Source organism: Ceratotherium simum, chromosome 3 (genome assembly GCF_057802395.1).
Source record: "Ceratotherium simum simum isolate JZ-2026a chromosome 3, ASM5780239v1, whole genome shotgun sequence".
NCBI classification, from domain to species: domain Eukaryota; kingdom Metazoa; phylum Chordata; class Mammalia; order Perissodactyla; family Rhinocerotidae; genus Ceratotherium; species Ceratotherium simum.
This window is the reverse complement of record NC_141902.1, coordinates 64817702-64838966: the sequence shown is the minus strand read 5'-3', so window position 1 is coordinate 64838966 and position 21265 is coordinate 64817702. Positions and strand designations below refer to the sequence as shown.

The 21265-nt window shown below is 36.2% G+C and overlaps 1 protein-coding gene across 16 annotated transcripts in view; it reads left to right on the top strand.

Moving 5' to 3' along the window:
• The window catches only part of MYO9A (myosin IXA), a 273318-nt gene that overhangs the window by 233297 nt on the left and 18756 nt on the right, over positions 1-21265 (top strand). For all 16 annotated transcript variants that reach the window (XM_087428635.1, XM_087428628.1, XM_014780883.2 and 13 more), the window contains 5 exons: positions 6391-6583; positions 8127-8255; positions 9060-9165; positions 9894-10025; positions 10768-10891. In XM_087428635.1, the coding sequence (XP_087284761.1) occupies positions 6391-6583; positions 8127-8255; positions 9060-9165; positions 9894-10025; positions 10768-10891 (684 nt within the window). The remainder of the gene's footprint in view (positions 1-6390; positions 6584-8126; positions 8256-9059; positions 9166-9893; positions 10026-10767; positions 10892-21265) is intronic.

The following is a 21265-nucleotide window of genomic DNA, read 5'->3' as shown; positions in this document are numbered from 1 at the left end:
TTATGGCAAGGAACAGAGAGAAATTTGATTCAGGGCTTAAAATACAATGAAGATGGGACGTTTGCTTCTAGCTAAGGTGGAGTAGCTTATGGCAGGTTAATATTCATGCTGAGAACAACTGAAAAAAGTCTGTTGCCAAGCATCAAAGAGCTGCCCAGGCAAATTGGACTTTAGAGACCTAGATCCTAGAGAAAAGAGAATTGCAGAGTGGTAAATCTGTATCTATGAGATGTTTTTCGTATAGTAGGAATTTGTCAGTTTTTGTTGTAGGACAAGAAACCAAGCATCTGAGCACAGGGCCGCATTTAAGAGTCAGAGAAGCCAGCAAAGCTTTTAGGAATCTCATAGGACTATAGAGACAAAAGTTGGACTTTGGGATTGCCAGAACTTCAGGGATCATGATCCAGACATTTAGAGAAGTGAGCCTGAAACTCAGAGGTTTTCTCCTCAAGGCATTTTCTGAATTCTGAACTGCATGAGGCAAAAGGCTAAGAACCCACAAAGAAAAGCACATTTTTGCAGTGTCACAGTGCTAAGGAGAGAAAAATTGGAATTGTATGATCCATCTTTGAAGAGGGACCCTAGTCAATGCCCTAGACTCTCAGTGAGACCTCTGAAGAGCTGTACCCTGGAGGGTGAACCATTGACAGACTGAGCTTTATGAAAACAGCAAACTAGCTTTGAGGCAATTCTTGATTGGATTAAGATGATTTGTTTCTTATTCTAGCTACCCACCAGAGAGAATAAGGTGAACCCTCTTTAGAGAGAGACATCAGCCAGAGACTTTACAGTTTGTTCAAATGTAATATCAGACATTAAGAAATGAGACTAAGAAAAAGATAAATAGAGAATATCAGTAGACTCACAGATGACCCAGTTACTGAATTCATCAGATATGTACTTTAAGAATTTTTTAATTAATATGTTGAAATGATAAAAGGTAGAAAATTTCTTTTCTATCAGAAAACTGAAATATACATAAAAAAGTGTCAAATGGAAAGTCTAAAAATAAAAAGTGCATTGACATTTTAAACTCAAAAGATTGGTTTAACAGTGTATTGGCCATAGGAGAAGAGAAGATTGGTGAACTGAGAGATAGGTCAGTGGAAATATCCAAGCATGGAGAGCAAAAAGAATGGAGAAATACAGAAATTAACATGAGAGACATATAGGAAAGGATGAAAGGTCCTTAGATGTGTGTGATTGGAATCTAGGAAGAAAGGAAAGGGAACAAGGAAGAAGCAACATTTTAAGAGATAATGGCTAACACATCACGTCACAGGTTCATGAACCACTTTTAAACTTAAAGTGGGATAAATACAAAGAAAAGCACACCAGATGCACAATGCTCTAAATGAAGGAAAAAGAAAGTTTCTTGAAAGCAGTCGGAGAGGAAAAAATAAACACTGCTAAAGGAACAGTGAAAAGACTGACAACTGACTTCTCAACAGGAATGATGGAAGCCAAAAGACAGTGGTTTGGCATATTTTAAGTATTATAAGACAATAAAGCTAACTAGACTTCTGTACTCAGTGACAGTAGCCTTCAAAAGTGAAAATGATGTAAAGACATTTCCAGACAAAGAAAAACTCAGACTTTGTCACCAGCAGAACTGCACTAAAAGAAATACTAAAGGAGGTTCTCCAGACGGAGCGAAAATGATCTTAGATGGAAACAGAAGTTTAGGAAGGAATGAAGAGCAATGGAAAGAGTAAATAATATGTGTAAATATAAATGAAAATTGACTAAAAACACAATAATAATGTCTTGTGGGGCTTAGAATATATATAGAATTTAAATGCACGACAACAGCAACACAAAAGGTGGTTGGGTAAATGGAATTAAACTATTGTAAGGTCTCTGGGTTATCTGGGAAGTGGTAAAAGTGCTCAAAATATATTAGACTTAAATATGTTATGGATATTTGTTGTAGTCTTTAACCACTAAAGGAACGGAAAATGAATATATAGCTTAAAAGTGAATAAAGATGGAAAAATGGAAAAACAGAAAATACTTGATTAATCTAAAAGAAGACAAGAAATGAGAGAAACAGAAACATAAATCAGGTCAGACAAAGAACATAGATAGCAGATTGGTAGGAATAAGTCCAAATATATTGGTGATTACATTAAATTAATAGGCCAGATACTTCCAATGAAAAGACTACATTAAAACCAGTTGAAAAATCTCAATGATATGCTGTTTACAGGAGACATACTTAAATATAAAGATACAGAAAGGTTGAAAGCAAAAGGGTAGCTAGATATAGCATGCAAAAACTAACCATAAGAAAGATGGTGTAGCTGTACTCATATTCAAGTGTACTTGAGGACAAGAAACATTACTTTAGATAAAGGTGTTTCGTAATGATAAAATGGTCAACCCATCAGGGAGGTATAAAAATTCTAACTTTAGAAAAGTCTAATATTATAACTTTGGCAGACAAAAATTCAGTAAGGATGCAAATGATTATGAAAAAGAAGATTAGAAAACTTGACCTAGTTGATGTATATTGAATCCCGCATCCTACAACTGCCTGAATACACAGTCTTTTCAAGTGCACATAGAGCATTTGACAAAATTGATCATATATTAGGCCATAAAGCGAGTCCCAACAAATTTAAAAGGATTGAAAATATTGAGAGTATATTCTTTAACCAGAATGGAATTAAGCTATAAGTAAACATAAAGATAAACTAGGTAGTCCTCAAATGTTGGGAAATTAAGCAATATACTTCTAAATTATAATAAAAATGGAAAAATATTTTGAATTAAATGGTAATGAAAGTATGATATAGCAAAAGTGAGGGTGATTAGAGGAATATTTTTAGCTTTAAATGTATACATTAGAAAGGATAGGAAAAAAATAACCCTAGCAAATTAAACCCAAAGACAGTAGGAGGAAGATAATAAAGAGAAATAAATGAAATCAAAAGCATTTGTGCAAGAGATAAAAATCTATAAAGCCAAATTTTGGCTCTTTGAAAAGACTAAAACAATGGATAAACTCTTAGCAAGAATGATCAGTAAAAAGAATTTTTTAAAAAACAGAAATTGTCATTGTCAAGAACAAAAATGCACATATCACTACAGATGTTGCATATAAAAAGAAAATAAAAGGCTACTACAGATACGTGGATACTAATAAATTTGACAATTTAGATTAATTGGGCAAATTCACACAAAAACGTAACTTAGCTAACATAAGTCAAGAAAAAGTAGAAAATCTAAAGAGTCATATCTATTAAAATAGAATCTGTAATTGAAAATCTTTCCACAAAGAAATCTCCAGGCCCAGATGGTTTTTCCATTGAATATTTCCCAGTATTAAAGGAAGAAACAACACCAATCTTTTACAAACTCTGCCAGAGAATGGTAAAAATACTTCATAACTTTTTTTCCCAAATTGATTTATGAAGATAGTGAAAACTTGAAATCAAACATGAAAAAGATATTACGATAAGGGAAAATTGCAGATCAGTCTATATCATAAGCATAGATGTAAAAGTCTTAAAATATTAACATATTAACTTTGTGCTAATGATAAGAAAATGAAAAAAAAATAATACCTTATGATAAAGTTGGTTTTTATTCCATGAATGCAAAGTTGGTTTATCATTCAAAAAATCAATTGATATAATTCACCACATTGAACAAATAAAGAAAAAAATATGATTTCAATAAATCAGGAAAAGTATTAGATAAAATTCAAAACCCATTCCTTATTCAAACAAATAAACAAGCAAAAAATAATTGACCACAGAGCAGAAGAAGATGTTTGCAATTCATACATCCAGCTTGGATCTGCAATATGTTGAAAGCATCTACAGATCAGTAAGAAAGATGGTCAGTTCTGTACAAAAATGAGCACATGACTTAAGCAAGCACTTCACAAATTACTCTTGACATTATTTGTCAGTATTTATCTAACCTGAACATAAGCATTTCTCATGACTCAGCAGTACCACTCCAAGATATATACCCAACAGATATACATAGATATAAGAACATTCATATCAGTGCTATTTGCAATATCCCCAAACTGGAAGAAACTTAAATGTTCATCAGCAGTAGAAAGAATAAATAAATTGTGGTATATTTGTATAACGGAATACTATATAATAATAATGAGATGAAACTGTTGGTACTCACAAATATAATGTTGAATGAAAGAAGTCAGAAACAAAAGAGTACATACTGTATTATTCCATTTAAATAAAGTTCAAAAATAGATGAAACTAACGCATGGTGTACATATTACATGATATTATTAATATAATGTTCAAAAGCAAGTAAAACTAATTTGTAGTGATAGAAGTACAGATACTGGTTATTTGTGAAGGTTGAAACACGTTGTGGCTGGGAGGACCTTGAGGAGAATTTTATGCTGCTGGTTATATTCTGTTTCTTGATTTGGGTCCTGGTAACAAGTGTGCGTTTACTTTGTCAAAGTCTATCAAGATTATACTTAGGATTTGTACACTTTTCTGTATGTCATACAGACATACAGTACATGTGCTATGTATGTTCATCTGTTAACTTAATCTTTACAATAACTCTTTCAGATAGAAAGGTGATATTCCTGTTGCAAATATAAAATAACCTAGCTATAACCTACTTGCAAATATGAAGTAACCTAAATAACGTAATTCATATAGTAACAATACAGAATTTTAACTTGCATTCTCTAAATGTTTCAAGATTATGTCCCTCCACTTCAGACCTAGAAATACTTGTCAGAGATGTTGCCTTATGTTAATTTAAGATAATTTAACATGCGTCAAAGTAGACATGCAATTAATTCTCTTCAGAATTAAGTGCTGGAATGCAGAGCATCTGTAGATGAATGATAGATAATATAAAACTTATGTCTTCTCCTACTTAAAATTCTCCGGTCTTCTGCTACTTAAAATTCTCCGGTGGCTTCCCTTAGCTGTCAGGACACGACCCAAGTTCTGTAACTTAGTACTCAAAGCCCTTTATAAACTCTCTGTCTAGCTTTTTCTCATTTTTAGTTCAGCCATATCAGATTACTTTTAGTTTATTTTGCCCAACTTTGTAGTTGTATGTTTTCTGTGCCTAAAAGGTTCTTTTCTTCCCTTCTTTACTTATGAACTATTTGCTTTCCAATAGTTAGGTTAAGCATCAAGTCTTTTCAAGGTCATTAGTTGTTACCCAGCCCAATCTGTAATATCTAATAAATCTGTTGTTACTGCTTTACCTATCTCTACACACTAACACTACTAGTCTTAGCATTAGTCTAGGGTAAGGACTATCTCTTATTTGATTTTGTTTCCCTGTTACCTAGCCCATAAGTGACAAATGTATTATTAGACTGGAAAGAGAAATGAGGATCAATTCAAGTAATGTCTTGAATATTAGACTCAGGAAAGTTTGCACCGTATTTTGATATATGCTAATTAGCCACTGAAGGTTTTTGAGGATAATAAAGTAGGTTATATATACTATACAATATATTAAAAAGGGAGAAAATGGATGTGGGGAAATTCATCAGGAAGCTCTTGGAATAGTCCAAGTGGTCAGTGATAATGGTTTGAACTAGGGTGATGGCACTGAGAACAGAAAAGAAAAAATAGAGTATACTGATTGACTAAAAGAACTTGGCACTGATTAGATGGCAGCTCAAAGGAGAGAGTAGGATGTACAGTGTTGGGTTAGGGAGAGAGAATGGTGCAAGAGAAGGAAAGGACAACAAAGAGATTTACAAAAAAGGTTTCAGTCTCAGATAATACCTGGCATTTTTCTTTTCTGTGAATCATTTCAAATAATCTTAAGGATAAGCTGTTCTTTTGCAGTCACATACACTATAGTTAGTAAGGTATGATATCAGATACACTATTGAAGTAAATAAAAAAGAGCTGGAACACTAATCATAGGCCAGTCTGTGTTTACCTCTGCCTTTAGCTATGTCATCAGTGTTCAGTTAAATTTCTCTAAAGTTTAGGTAAACCTCAAAGCATTCTTATGCTTCACAAATTACTGACAACTCTAATTCATAGCAAATCAGTAGATTTTCTAATAGTATCTAGTAAATGTTTAACATACAAAGTCTATTCACCTTCTCTCTTGCCCAAATCCCGCTTTGCATGAAGATATTTTTAACAGGAAACGAAACAGTAGCCTTTTGCCACTGCCTCCATTCTCCACCCTATAATTTTTGGGGGGAGATTCCTAGTGAGAGAGGATTTAAATTAACATCTCACTTAATTTATACTCTCACCATTTACCATAATTCCCTTTCCCCTCAACTCTCATAACTATGCTTTTAAAACTTCAGGGAAATAAAAAGTAGTTCCTCTTAAAAAATTGGCTAAATGTGTTTAAAGATGTTTGAATGTATTTGGAAGCAAAACATTATCTTCCATTTAGTATGATCCAGAACTATCATCTCGACAGTTTGGGGTTGAACTGTCCCGTTTGACCAGTGAAGACCGAACCGTTCCTTTAGTGGTGGAAAAACTCATAAACTACATTGAAATGCATGGACTGTACACAGAAGGTATTTACCGAAAGTCTGGTTCAACTAATAAAATCAAGGAGCTTCGTCAAGGTCTAGATACAGGTAAGATAGTGCCCTCTAAATCAAAACCAAGTACTTCTATTTAAATAGGTCATCTCATGCTCTTAAAGTTTTCACCACATGTTGATCTTTTTCTTGCAGCCAGAAGAATGTAGTCTTTTCTGTGGTGCTTGTTTATCATTTTGTAACTTTCTAAAGAGTCTTTGTTTTTATGTGGTCAATTCAGCAAACATTTATTGAGTGTTTCACTTGTCAAGGCGTTATTAGTTACTTCAGACAGATCTCATTTAATCTTTTTAACATACAGTAAGATCATGTTATCTGTAATTTACAAAGAAGAAAATTTTGGTTCAGGGAAATTGAATAACAAGCAGTTGATGATAATGCAGGGCACTGTGCTAATGTTTTTAATACTAATCTTCACAGCAATCCTATGAATTAGGGATTATCATCTCAATTTACCAATAAGGAAACTGAGGTTTACAGAGGGTCTTGCCCGAAGGCTCGCCATCAATAAGTGAACAAACTTGAGATTTAACCCCAGATTTTCTGAATCCATATTGCCTGTTAGTCTCTATTATTCTGACTCCAAGTGGTGCTCTTTCCAACACATCTTCTTGCCTTCCTACATTGATGACATAGTTATTTAAACTGGTAATTAGTGTGTTGAACGTGTATCTGTGTAGAGCTCTAGCCTCAGTCCTGGAGTGTATCCAGGGGTTTGACTTTGCTTTCTTTCTCAGCTTCTACTCTTTACCACTATTGGGAAAGAATAGATCTTTTTGAATCACACTTAGGTACAAAGGTACAAAGCTTGTCTCTGTGTCGCCAAGAACCTACCCAAATGCTTTTTCTTTGTAGTTTTTTTTTTTTTTTTTTTCATGAACAAAGTAGGAAAGAATCAGTATGGAAATACTAACAGAAAATGCCTGGTAAAACTCAAGTAGGAGGTTCTACCTACCAGAAACTCAGGCTACTCCAATTTAAAGGCAAATTGCCAACTTGTCTCTTGTACCTTGGGTCAGCACAAGTGAAAAATCATTCATCCTATATCTTCCCAATCATCTCATCTGTATAACCTTAGGGAGTTTATAAGTGGAACAGAATAAAGATGTTTCCTTTACAGTTCCTAAGCTCAATTTTTACTGTCCTTTCATCTCTAAGAATGACTTTAAATCAGCCTTACTTTTAGAAAATGTTCTCTGGATCTCTTTTCCATTTGTTAGCTAAAGCATTGCTACTCAAAGTGTGGTTCAGGGACCAATCCCCAAAATAAGTACAGAAATTGAGAGCAAACATTTAGAAACATTTATAGCAGTTTAACAGTGCTTTGACATGAAAACATGTGATCTTTTATTTTACACATCTATCAGTCCACAACAGATTTGGAAAAGAAACAAAGGAAAACAGTTCCTTTACTGCAGTTAAAAGAACTGTTCCAAAGCACGGAATTAGATCGTAGAAGATATAAGTTAGTTTGATTAAGAACATGTAGGCTTCTTTTGGTGATGATAGTTTCTAAAGTGAATTATTAGAGTCTTTTTGCATGTTTTGGCTTTTTTATCTAACTCTTGTCTCTAAATAGATGCTGAGAGTGTAAACCTAGATGACTATAACATACATGTCATTGCAAGTGTATTCAAACAATGGCTTCGGGATTTGCCCAATCCACTCATGACCTTTGAACTCTATGAGGAATTTCTTCGAGCTATGGGTAAGCACAGGCTTCCTGGTTTAAGGGAAGGCCTACACTTAGGAAAGGATTGTTTAGCCATCCTCTTGTGGGTTTGTCCTTATAGATCCAAAACCAAAAGTAAGCTTTTGACAGTCAATACAAAACTGCCAGTGTATTCTCATCTATTCAAATGTTCACTTTTTAGAGACTCGTTAAAATGTCAGTGTCCTAAAAGATTACTAAGTCACTTAGTTGCTTCTCACAAAGAGATTGAAAAACTAGGGTGATAAACAAATTAAAAGATGAAATAGGAGATTTAAGGGTTGGCTTATGTTCATTTAAATTGTGAATCTAGGCAAGAACTCTGTGTAAAGCTGGCTATTTTATGCCAGGCCTAATGGGTTATGAATTTAATTTTTTAGTGCTACAGATATGTAAGATATTGATGAAAGCCTGCCTAGAAGAGTTTAGGCCCTGAGGCATGACTCTTCAAATTCCCATAAGACTGATTTGTAAAATATATGGCAATTGATTAATTTTAATGGGGAATCAGTCTGCCACAAAATGCCTGAAAAACTAGGGCATCTCTTTCCTCTTGCTATAATCAAGGATTACTGGGATATAGGTTAAAACTCAGGAGACTACTTAGTGAATATAGAACTCAAGCAAATGGAGATCAGTGGTAACTGTGAGTTGCTCTTCTGCCATACTGGTACAGCTGCCTCTCCTAAAACTGTAAATCTCTACAGCCAGCCTACCCTGCTACCCAGTGTCTTTCCAGGAGGAAAATGTAGCATATAAGAGGGGGTATTCAGTGTTATTTGCTGCTCTTACTGTTTTTAGGCCTTCAGGAGAGGAAAGAGACAATCCGTGGTGTATACTCTGTGATTGACCAGCTCTCCCGAACTCATCTCAATACACTGGAACGCCTCATCTTTCATTTAGTCAGGTAATTTCAAGAAGCCAAGGAATATTTAACAGTTTCTCTTGGATTCTTTTAAATAAATGAAGAGCTCCTCCATTTGGAAAACTGACATTTTTTTTTTTTCACCTGTTTATAAAGTCAATGCCTCAAACAGGTGGTTACAATTTCCTGGAGCAGAAATCCTCAACTGAGTTAGACTACATGGCGGGTGCTTCTCTGTCCTATTTGAGCCGTGTATCAATTTCAGCCTCATGGTGGCACTGTGTAGCCTAGCCTGTTATCTAACTCCTAAACTAGAAAGGATGTATATCAGTTGACATAACCTAATTCATAGGAGGTGGGTTCAGACGGTGCTCAGAAATTGACTGACCAAAGAGACTTTAGGAATAGTCTCTCTTCCCCTGAGTGTAAGTATAAGCAGTAGCCATCTTTCTTTTTGGATAAATACCTTATATGACAATCTGAAAAAACCTTCAAGTCTCTACTCTCCATTCTTCAGACATGTTCATCTAGTGATGGTGACCTTGGGCAGACGGTCACAAATTTCCCTTGATAAGCTGTCTGCTGGCCTATATCACTTCCATGAAGGAACAGAGTGAAAGTGCATTTTCCAGAGACAAAGGAACATCTCCCTTCACTGATACGACTATCCTTCCAGAATTATGTGGTTGATGTCATACATTTTTTCTCTCATCTCTTCTGCCTATTTTCCCTTTTTATCCCAGTTTCACTTGGTTTTTTTTGTACCTTAGGATTGCTCTACAGGAAGACAGTAATCGGATGTCTGCTAATGCTTTAGCCATTGTATTTGCACCCTGCATTCTCCGCTGCCCTGACACCATTGACCCACTACAAAGCGTGCAGGACATCAGTAAGACTACCACGTAAGGCCAGTCACTATCACCTCTGCAAAACCCTGGGGACTTCTGAGTCAGTGTAGTCACTTTATCCAGATATCCAACTTAGTGAATGATTTCATAAGTTCAGATGTTTTTAAGAAGATAGCTAGACACTATTGGGTTTTCTTATGCTGAAGATGAAAAATTTGTTTAGATTCTATCCAGCTGAGCATCATTTGTTTTGAAGGGTCTTATTTTTTCAATTTGGCTTTTCTTCAGGAATGCTTATAGTTTCTAAATATATTTTAAAATTCTATTTTACCAAATTACGTACACCTTGTCTCTTCCAGTAATCTAGTCTAACTATGGTCTTATGGCTCTGAATCCCTTTGGTCTTGTACTTAATTATTCCTGTATTTCACCTTGGCCTTTTTTCATGGGCCTCTGCTTTCCTTCTAGAGAGGTGGTTCTTAACCTTGACTGCAAAAGGAACTTTAAAAAAAAACTTGTGTTTGTGTCCCATCCCCAGAGAGTCTGATTTAATTGGTGTGGGGTGTGGCCTGGGCATTGGGACTTATAACCACTACTTGAATGAATACTAAAGTGCGGCCAAAGTTGTGAACCACCATTCTAAACCCGGTCTCTGAGCTCATAAAATAAAGGATGTTGATTTTTCTTTTATCCTCCAACCGTCTACCACACTTAGCTAAAAAACAGTCTGTGGATACTACACTTTATTTGATTTACTTCAGCTCCTAACAGTTTTCTCTCTTTCCTCCTGTTTCAGCTGTGTGGAGCTAATTGTTGTGGAACAAATGAATAAATATAAGGCTCGTCTCAAAGACATCAGTAGCCTGGAATTTGCTGAGAATAAGGCAAAGACCAGGCTATCACTGATTCGTAGATCAATGGTAAGATGCAAGATGTGGAATCGCAGGGGAAAATGGGAACCCTCCTGGGATTTTAAGTGTGCATTTATGGTGTAGAGAGAGATTATTCTTCAGATTTTTTGCACATGGAACAAGTGAAAAAAAAATCACCTTAACTCAGAGTACTATGGATACCTCATGTTTGATCTTTTAGCCTCTCTTTAGTTGTATGTACAGAATATATGCAGTTAAATGTGCAGATTTTTTAAAAATCAAATATTTGGATAAAATGTTGGTGGTTTAATAATCTGCCCTGTTTTCTTTTCCTGTCCTTTCTCTGAAAGCTTAACCTATTCTAATGTTTTCCACGACTTCCTTCCACCATCTGTTCCACCCTCAGCCATGTCTTTTGGTGGTCCTGCCAATACTCCTGGGATGTAGAGAACTTAATCATTTGCAAGAATGTGATTCATAAAGAAATGAGATTCCATCTAAGAGTCTACTGTTATCACATGATTTCTTTAAGGGTTTATTGTTAGGTTTTGAGAAAAGCCTTGCAAAAATAAGAATTTATTTCCTCCATTTGCCCACTTTTCTGTTTAATATCTTCCTGTGTAACCAATGACCTATAAACAGATAACTCCAGTTCCCACTGACCAATAATCAGTAGGGTCTGGGTAGCTGGAAAACTGCTGCATTAAAGTTTAATTATTGCCCTTTTGCTACCCTGCCCCTCAATTGTAAAACAAAATTGTAGTGATGAACGCCCACTCAGATCCCCAGTAAATCTTTAAAGAGGAGCAGGCTTCCCCATCATCATGCCCATGCTTTTCCAGGGGCCCAGCAACACTTCCTCCATATCTTCATGGTTTATACTTAGATTAGCGTTAAAGTAACTGTTTCTTCCTTTACTGTTTAAACTGCCTGGCACGTGACAAGTGCTCAGCAAATGTCTGTTGATTAAGTTAGTGAAGGGTCTTCTCTAAAAACAAACATAAACGTAGACTTTTTCCAGGCGGTAAAGGTATTAAATAAAGCTCATCATAGGATACCATCTAAATCTTTTCCCAGAAAAGGAAAACAGAAACCCAATTTAAAAGTGAATCTCTTTCTGTAGTATGAATTTTCAGGAGCTCAGTTCTGAGACACCCAATTTAGCAGGGCCCATCCAAGGAGGAAGAGAAGAGACTTTTACTGTAAAACTACTTTTCCAAGCGGGTAGACAAGCTGTGCTTTTTTTGCTGATGCTGGAGAAGATGGATATATTCAGTCCATTGACAGATTAAACCTTCTCTTTTAATGGGGCAATAACATGTACATTCTAACCTTCTGCTTTCCTTTTCATGCCCTTCCTAATCCAGAAACCTGTACTAATTGCAGTTAGATTTATGAGCATTACCCGCAATTCAGTCTCGGTATGTATTAATATTGCAATGTGTCACAGCCACTTTTCATTATTGTCTCTCATCCATCCAGGAGTTGTTCTGCTCTGTCTATCATCCACGCCTGTCCACCCTTCATGTGCACTCCAATTTAGGTCCCACTTCCTGACCGGCCTTCACTTGCTTTTCTCTTACTCTCTTTCTTGAGAACCTTCATTTTCCTTCCTCTGTATCATGCAGTTGAACAATGTCCATTTACAATATGCTGGTTTTTCCTCTTTGTCAGATAAGGCTCTTTGTGGATTTCTTCTTTGGTTGGATCATTAAACGGTGAACATTGAAAGCATTGAGGTATCAAATTAATTTCTGCTATATGAGCTTTGTTCTCATCAGTTTCCCCCACTTTATTACTTGAATTACCTATTACTACTTTCAGCATTCTCCATTATTAGTAATGCTTGTTTGTCCATTCGTATTTGTGACTTTGAGGTGTCTTCCCAGACGTAGTATGGCTCTTATCTACTTAACGTTTTTCAGTCAGAGTAGCAAATAGTAGTAAGCAAGTTGACAGACTAGTTCTAGACTTAAATATCATAGTATAGTAGAGCTCATACCAGGATTTCATTGATTATACAAAAAAGGAATAGAGAGATGGAAAGCTAAGAACACCAATATATATGGAAACTAATTTCAGAGACTATCCATCTATGTGTAACCAGTTCATTGAGGATCTCAATTTGCTGGGATATAAATACAAATCAGTTTTGCTTTTTGTCTGGTGACTGCCTCCCAACTCTACCATGTCAAACTCCCCTTTCCTACTGGATATTAACTACGTTAACAACATCTTGTCACTATTCCATAATTTTCAAACACTGTAGTCTCATTCCAGTATTTAAGACTTAGTTCTCTTCCTATTATAACTTCAGTCACAGACTTGATCCAGTACTCTTATCACTTTCTCCCAGGACAGACTAGACTTTAATCTGAGGATGAGAACTTTGGTGTGAGTAAATAGTTCTTTTTATCACATACTTCTGCCCTCCCTCTTGTGCTTTTTCTTCCTCTGGTGTTGAAATTGGGAGGAGTGATAGGGGAGGTGGAATTTTACATGATATCCTGGTGTTGAGGTGGTAGTCCTCTTTCTTGGTTGTTCAACACTACTATTCAACTTCATTGTCAATAGACTAAATGAAGATGAGTGGTAGTTCCGGTTTACCCTGCTGACAGTGAGCTCAGTCCTATCCCATTTCTAGTCCTATCCCATTTCCATAGGCATTGGCAGTCTCTTGCAAGATTTGGTTACATCTTCTGGCTAAACCTGACTGATGGCGTTCACATCATGTGATTCTAATATGTATATCTTTTTTTGCCTCAAGACTTTACCCAATCAAATCCACCTCCCATGGCCAATTCTAGGGCCTGCAGGCACATTGAGGGGAAAGGTTACATTTTTCCTACCTCTTGGGAACCAAGAACTCAAGGTGGGCAATTGTCTTGCCTACTTTTCTTCCTGACACTTCCCCACCACACTCTCTCCCCATTTCCCTTTCCGCTGTGCATATAACAGAGGGGCAAATCAGTAAGTCTTTTGCCTATACGGATAACCAAACAGAGACTGCAATACGGGTCTGTCTTTCTTTTAGATGACCTCTAACTTTGATTCTTACCCTCTAGATTCAGGTATGACAACTACTTTTTTCCCCCAAGAGGGGAGGGAATATCCTCTTTTCATAAACTCTATGTTCCCTTCAAAGTCCAATAACCCCCTTTTTCTTTTCAGCCTTTCTAGATTCACATTGAAGGAAGATGTTCCAATATTGATGCTAGGACTGGTTTGATAAACTGGTGCCTCTCAGTAAGCCCTGAGAGAAGAGGCTGGTACCAAGTACTGTTGGCTCTTTGAAGCTAGAAGAAGGAGTACTTAATTATTCTCAGCTTTGGGCCTTAGCCACAATTTTGGAACTAAAAGAAAAATCCCACTTAACATCCTATTGCCTATGCATTTAGCTGTAGAAAAGGCTTTACTAAAGCTCAGTCTTAAGAACAAGACTGTGTCAAGGACCTCTTCAAAATTCAGTAAGCATCTATGGAATTAAATCTAAGAATTGAATCTAAGAGAGATAGCAGTGAGTTTTTAGGATATCCACTACAAAGAGACTAATCAAAGTCAGGGGCCGGCCTGGTGGCGCAAGCAGTTAGGTGCACACGCTCTGCTGTGGCGGCCCGGGGTTCGCCAGTTCATATCCCGGGCGCGCACTGATGCACTGCTTGTCAAGTCATGCGGTGGCGGCGTCCCATATAAAGTGGAGGAAGATGGGCACGGATGTTAGCCCAGGGCCAGTCTTCCTCTGCAAAAAGAGGAGGATTGGCAGATGTTAGCTCAGGGCTGATCTTCCTCACAAAAAAAAAAGACTAATCAAAGTCAATAGTGTTCATGTATTCATAAATGAAATGAACTGCTCTTCCATAATTAGATATAATAGTGACTTGTTTGAAATGGAGAGTGAAATGCATTTGTGAAAAGTATATTATACCGTTGCCAATGTGAAAAGTCATTTGAGTTGGGTGTTGAAAGATGAGTAGTAATTTAACAAATAGAGAGGGGAAAGACAATTCCAGAGGCAAGGAAGCATGAAACAGCAATCTATAAATAATAACTACTTTGTGTAGCTAGAGCTGGGGCAAGTGGTATGGAAGTGGCAGAAGAATTTGGAAAGGTAGATTGGAACCAGATGTGCAACATTAAGAATTTTGAATTTCCTGCTTTGAAGCATTTGGGAGCTATGGAAAGGTTTTTAAGTAGGGCAGTGTCACCAACAATGTCTTTTAGAAGATAACTGGTAGCATTCTGAAGAAGAATGAATTAGAGATGGGCGAGACTGGCAGCCATATATCAGTTAGGAGGCTCTTGACTTGTAAATAATCATATTTGCTTTACTAAAATAAGTTGAATCCTGATCATTTTATTTTGAGATGATTTTGAAAATATCTGTTTCTGCTACCATGTGGAAAGTGGTAATTAGATTTATGGAGCATAATCTTTGACTAGCCTATTCCCAGACTAGGATTTCAGAAGATATATGCTAACAGTCCATCCAGTTATGCCTTTTCTATAACAAATGGTTTTTGTTATTTATTTATGCTGTAATTCCAAGCATAAATATTGATTTAGCACTGTTTAAGCTAATATAATATGAAAAGTATCATTTGAAATAAATTTTACTAATCTGTAAAACCCTCACAAATAATCCTCTTGAAAGATATTACAAAGGTTTCCATAGCCCAACAAAGTTTGGGATATAATGTGTGGCACTTTCAAAACTTTGTCCATGGAATGCTTTTCTTCATAATGTATTTAGTTGAACAAGGGTTCTAAGAAAGGCGTTTTTAATGCTGAACAAGTTTACCTTGTTATTCTTTTTTTTTTTTTTTGAGGAAGATTGGCCCTGAGCTAACATCTGTTGCCAATCTTCCTTTTTTTCTTTTTTCTCCCCAAAGCCCTAGTACAGAGTTGTATATCCTAGTTGTAGGTCCTTCTGGTTCCTTTATGTGGCATGCTGCCTCTGCATGGCTTGATAAGCGCTGAATAGGTCTGTGACCAGGATCCGAACCAGTGAACCCTGGGCCACCGAAGTGGAATGCACAAACTTAACCACTACACCACCAGGCTGGCCACCTAAGAAAGGCATTTTTAAAACATTTTAATTTTTTAGATAGTATCAGTTGCTACTTTATTTACTTAGTTTGGAATTTTAAATTTATTCTAAGTATTTTCATGATTTTCTTGCTGTGCTTATAGTGGTTGGCAGTTGTGAACTTTGCATCTTCTAGGCTTATTAAAGAACTTACGTGCATGTCTTTGTTAGAAATTGGCATACCTGCAGTTCTATGTTAATGTGGATCAGTAGATCTGCAGTGTTAAGCTTTGCAATTGACGACACCAAAAGAAGCAAGAAATGCCCCTCCAAAAGTTAAGTGTTAATAATTGGAAAGCCAAGAATCAGTTGAGAAGTGGCAGCTCTAAAGAGCTCCAAAGGAAAGAGATATTCCAAGTGTGGACTTACTTGACTCTAGCAAAGGGTATTGTTGTTTCTTTATGTTTGCATGTGGTGTTTAAGTCTACTGTTCACAGTCAGGTGACTTGACGTAATAAGAATCAGATTCAGAGAATGAAGATTTTCTCAGAATATAGGAGCATTCTTACTGTTTCTGGTACTGACCGGCATGTATTTTTGTGGTGTTATCTTTTTTTTTAAAGATATAATTGACATATAACATTGTGTTAGTTTTAGATGTACAACCTAATGACTTGATATGTGTGTATATTGCAAAATGATTACCATAGTTAACATTCATCACCACACATAGTTAAAATTTTTTTTCTTGTGATGAGAACTTCTAATGTTACCTTTGATAAAACCACCACCAAAAGACCCCCACTCTTTCCTTTTCTCCCTAACCCCCTTCCAGAGATCATTGTAGTATGCAAGAGGCATTACTTAAAAGTCTGCATGCAGCAAGCATGCAGGGCCGTTGGTGAGAAGGATTAGGCACAGGACCTTTTTGGGAGAGTAGGCAAAAGGAGAACAGTATTTGTGTTCTTTTTTGTATATTTGTGAAAGAAGCATCTCTTTCAAAGCCGTGGAATCTTCTTGTTCTCTCAGATGGGAACAAACAGGAAGAAAAATTACATAGGGAGTTCTTGTAGATGTAGTCCATAGGAGTGGAATAACTACAGTAATATCTGGCAAGAGAACTTGACTCTTTTCAGGATACCTGAAAATTAGGTTTGGGGAATAAAAGGCAGAAGTTAGGAAGACAGAAAATATAAGGATTACTGTGGTTTGGGGATGATAGGCTTATAAGTGAGAAAAGAAAAGGTGAAGCGTTTACAAATGGTAGAGTGATCCAGGGGGGTTGTGTGTTTAGAGAATAAAAGGTATGGAATACTAGACAAGAATGAATGATGTTGGCTCCCAATGTAATTTTTGCTGCTAGAAGGAGTTTACCTACTGGTCCACCATTTATATTCTAAAAATTGATTGTTAAATAGTCTCAGTTTACTCTTGTATCTCCTTTTTTAAAAAAAAATTTCAGGCTTGAAGCGTCATACTAGCTCTTTTTTGCGTAATAATGTACTTAATGCTTTTAGAGAAGCTTTTCTAATTTCTTACAGAACTTGAAAGATAAACTGTTTTATATTTGTCATTTTCAAATCATTGGAATTATTTCTTTGTCTAATAAAGTGTCTTTTAAAATGAGCCATTTGATAAATCTAAGATCTTTTTCTATATTAAAGACACATTCACATACTTGTTTCATGTTTATTGTGGAAAATTTTGAACAGTAGGGTAAAGTGTAAAAAAGCACGAAGAAAATCATGATTGTCTATTAATATTTTACAACATTTGTATTTCCCTTGAACTTTTTCCTTATGTATATTTAATGAAGTTATGACAATACTATGGTATTCATAGTTTTATATTTCTTTTATTACTTTTGGAAGATTTTTGTAGAGATCAAATGTGAACTCAATTCAGTATCATAAATTCATTTAATATTTTTAAACTTTTATGATTTTACTAAGTAAAAATGAGACTACTTTCAATATATGTTTCTTTAGAGGTACTTCTCTTTGTAGATTGCACCTTAGACACATCTTTTTTTCCTTCCCATTCTCTTCTACAAATGAGACCTGTCCCCCTAGCCCCAGTCATTCATTCAATTTCATTTATTCTCATTCATTTTTTCAACAAAAATGTAAGAGTTCTGCCATGTTTCAGGCACCATGTTAGGTGCTGGAGGTATAGAAGTGACAAGATCTCTGCCTTAAATAAATAAAGTCTGTTAAACAAAGATATAAATAATGGAAGTTCAGTTTACTAAATCTCATTTTGTCTGTGCAAAAAGCTATAGGAGCATAGAGAGCTGTATGACTAGTACTACTTGAGAAAGTTGAATAAACCTCAGTGGCTAGAATGCAAGATTTCTTGGTAAGAAGGAAGGAAGGAAAGAGTGATTAGATATAATGAGTTAGTAAGTAAGGTTTTGGGTTCTTAAATTCTGAGATCAGTAGTTTATATTTGATCCTTTTAGGCCTTAAGAGGCCATCAAAGGTTTTTAAGCTAGGGATAATATTACCTAACCTTTACTATCAAAGACTTCCAAACCTTCTTGGGGAAAAGGAGTGTGTTTAGTCAAGTGGTAGCTTCGACTGTTAGGTATACATGGGATAGCCTCAGGTCATTAGCTGTTTTCATGATCCTACATAACAAAATACCCCAAAATTCATTGGCTTAATACAACAAGCATTTATCATATTTATCACTTACACATCTGTGAGGTGGCTGGGCTTCAGCTGATTTAGGGTAGGCTGCAGGTTGCTCTGTTCTACACATCTCTTATTATTCTTGAACCAGTGAACTATCTGGGATGTATTTTTGTCATGACAATGTCTGCATCACATGAATTGGTAGGATCAGCTGTGCATGCTTCTGCTCCCGTAATATCTGCTAATATCCAACTAGCCAAAGCAAATCACATGACCAAACCCCAAATCAAGCAGTGGAGAATATACTTCACCTACCCCAAGGCCATGGCAAGGGTATAGATATATAATTCTATTACAGAAGATTGGAGAATTGGAGCCAGCAATTTAGTTTATCATAGTCTTTAATATTTCTCCCAAGACCAGGAAGATAGCTCAGGAACATGTTTCTTTGCAAAAAAAGCAAAGAGTTTTTCCCTCAGACATACCCTAAAATAACTTAGTCCTTTCTTCACTTGACGTGCCTGCTCAGCATCTACTCATGATCCAAAGCTGAGTTTCCTTCTCCCTCATAGAATGTTGGCCTTGTAGATGAAAAGGAGCTTCAGTTCTGCTTTTACTAAAAGGGATCAGCTTGTAGCTCTTTTACAAATGCCATTAAGAGATTCAAACTCATTTCTGTTAAAACAGACTTAGGGAGCTGTGGTATCTAGAGTGAGGGAAGATTTCACATCTATTATGGTCAATATACTTTTGATCTGATCACTCAGGTAATTTTGGGTACTCTTTGGTCTGACACTCAAAATCAATCATTTTTAGTTTCTTACAATGTAGTTGCAATATGGAATGTGAAGCCATATCAGTTAACATTTCATATTCTGTGACATTAAAATCCATTGGTTATTTTGCATTTGAAAAGATCTTTTACTCATCTGTGGCTTTGTAATGTCATAAGTAGGTCATTTGGAAAATATTGATTCACTGAGTTATGCAGATATTTCAAATGTTTCATTATACAGTATCAAAAATCACATTCACTAATATCACCACCAATCTCTTCAGAAAATCTTTTAGTACTGGGCAGCTGTCAAACTCACAGGGCAGTTACAAGTTTTCCAAGGTTCTAATATTTGTTTGTAAGCTTGAAATTTTATCATTGACAACAAATATGGTCATATATTTCACTTGAAGTGTTGGGCTCCCTTCATACATTTTTAAAGAAAATGTCTGCCACATACCCAAGTATGCTGGCTCACTGCATTGCGCAGAAATGTTTGATAAGGTTAATTCCTTTTCATGTGCAAGAAATGTCTGATGAGGATAATTCCTTTTCATGTACACACAAACACGTACTGGCTGTGTTTAAAGTGCTTACTAATCCTCATTATGTGGTGAACCATAACTACAAGCACTGGGATTTTTGAACGAGCCTGGTTACCTAATTATAACACTATGCAAAACAGACAGTCTTCTAGAAAACCAAGGATATAAGGACCTCTCCTTACCAGGAAAGCAGATTCCTCGGGAAGTGGTCTGATAGTTAAATTCCTTGCTTTCTATTTTTGTGACTCAACGAAAGACACTCAACAGTGATCTCCCATCTTGGCCTGTTGTGCTATTTTGGGGTAAAATTTCATTAAGATTATGAGATTTGTGCTTTAGCTAGTTATATACAGTCCTATCTAGATGGTATACAGTTTCTCCTTCTTATATATTCAACTCACGGAGAAACCCCAGTTACATATACTTTCCTTGGATCTTCATAAAGTATCATGACTCCCTGGTGAGGGTGCTAGATGTCTTTCCCTACTTAGTTATCGGTTCTTTTAAGGGCGGTGCAATCCGTTCCTTTATCACCGCAAGTACCTCTCTAACTTCATCTATCTTCAACTCTTTGGGCTTACTTAGACTCATAGTATTACATTTCTTTCTGCCCCATAGATCATGCCTTGCCATTCCTTCCTTTCTCCATCGTGAGCCTTATAGCATTTTCAGAAGAAATCAAAACTCTCCTCATAGGCCTTATTCATTTTAACACTTCGGTGTAATTCTACTCATTTATATTGTTATCTCTTTAAACCTTAGGAGAAAATGGAATTGTTGGACCCAACTGAGGATTACCCCAAAGAGGGTATCTTCATTAGATCCTCCACATTAGCGCATTGGTTCCCAATATTTTTGTTACAGTAAGGAAGCCTATTACAGACCAGTCTCACAAGGGAATTGGGAAGCCTATTACAGCCTGGTCTCACAGAATTCTGACCAAAAGCAAATAGTAAAGGATCTCTGTTTCAGAATATCATTCTTAGAAAAAGTAGACACAGAATCATATGGAGACTTCCTCAGGCAAAGGATGGCAAGGCTACATGATTAAATGACTGAATTTGTGGGTATTAGAAAGAATGTTCTAAAAGGAGGGAGGAAGGGATCCGACAGTACCGTGTACTGTGTGGTGAGAGTACTAAGGAAGAAACACTTAATTCTGCTTGAGGGTACTGAGAAGAGTTGTAGAGGGGGGGACATGTGAGCTAGATCTTAAGGGATGAGTCTGAACTAACCACATGGAGAAAGGCATATGGGTACAAAGCATATGTATAAGGTTTAATTCTGGAAAAAGCTATGTAACTAAGAATTGGTAGAAACTTGGATATGTAATTATGCAGAAGGGAGGCCTTAAAAGTTAAAACCAAAATAGGCTTTGTTTTGAAGCATACTGACACATTAGCACTATGGGGCCATGAGGGTGAGCCAGGACTTACAAGG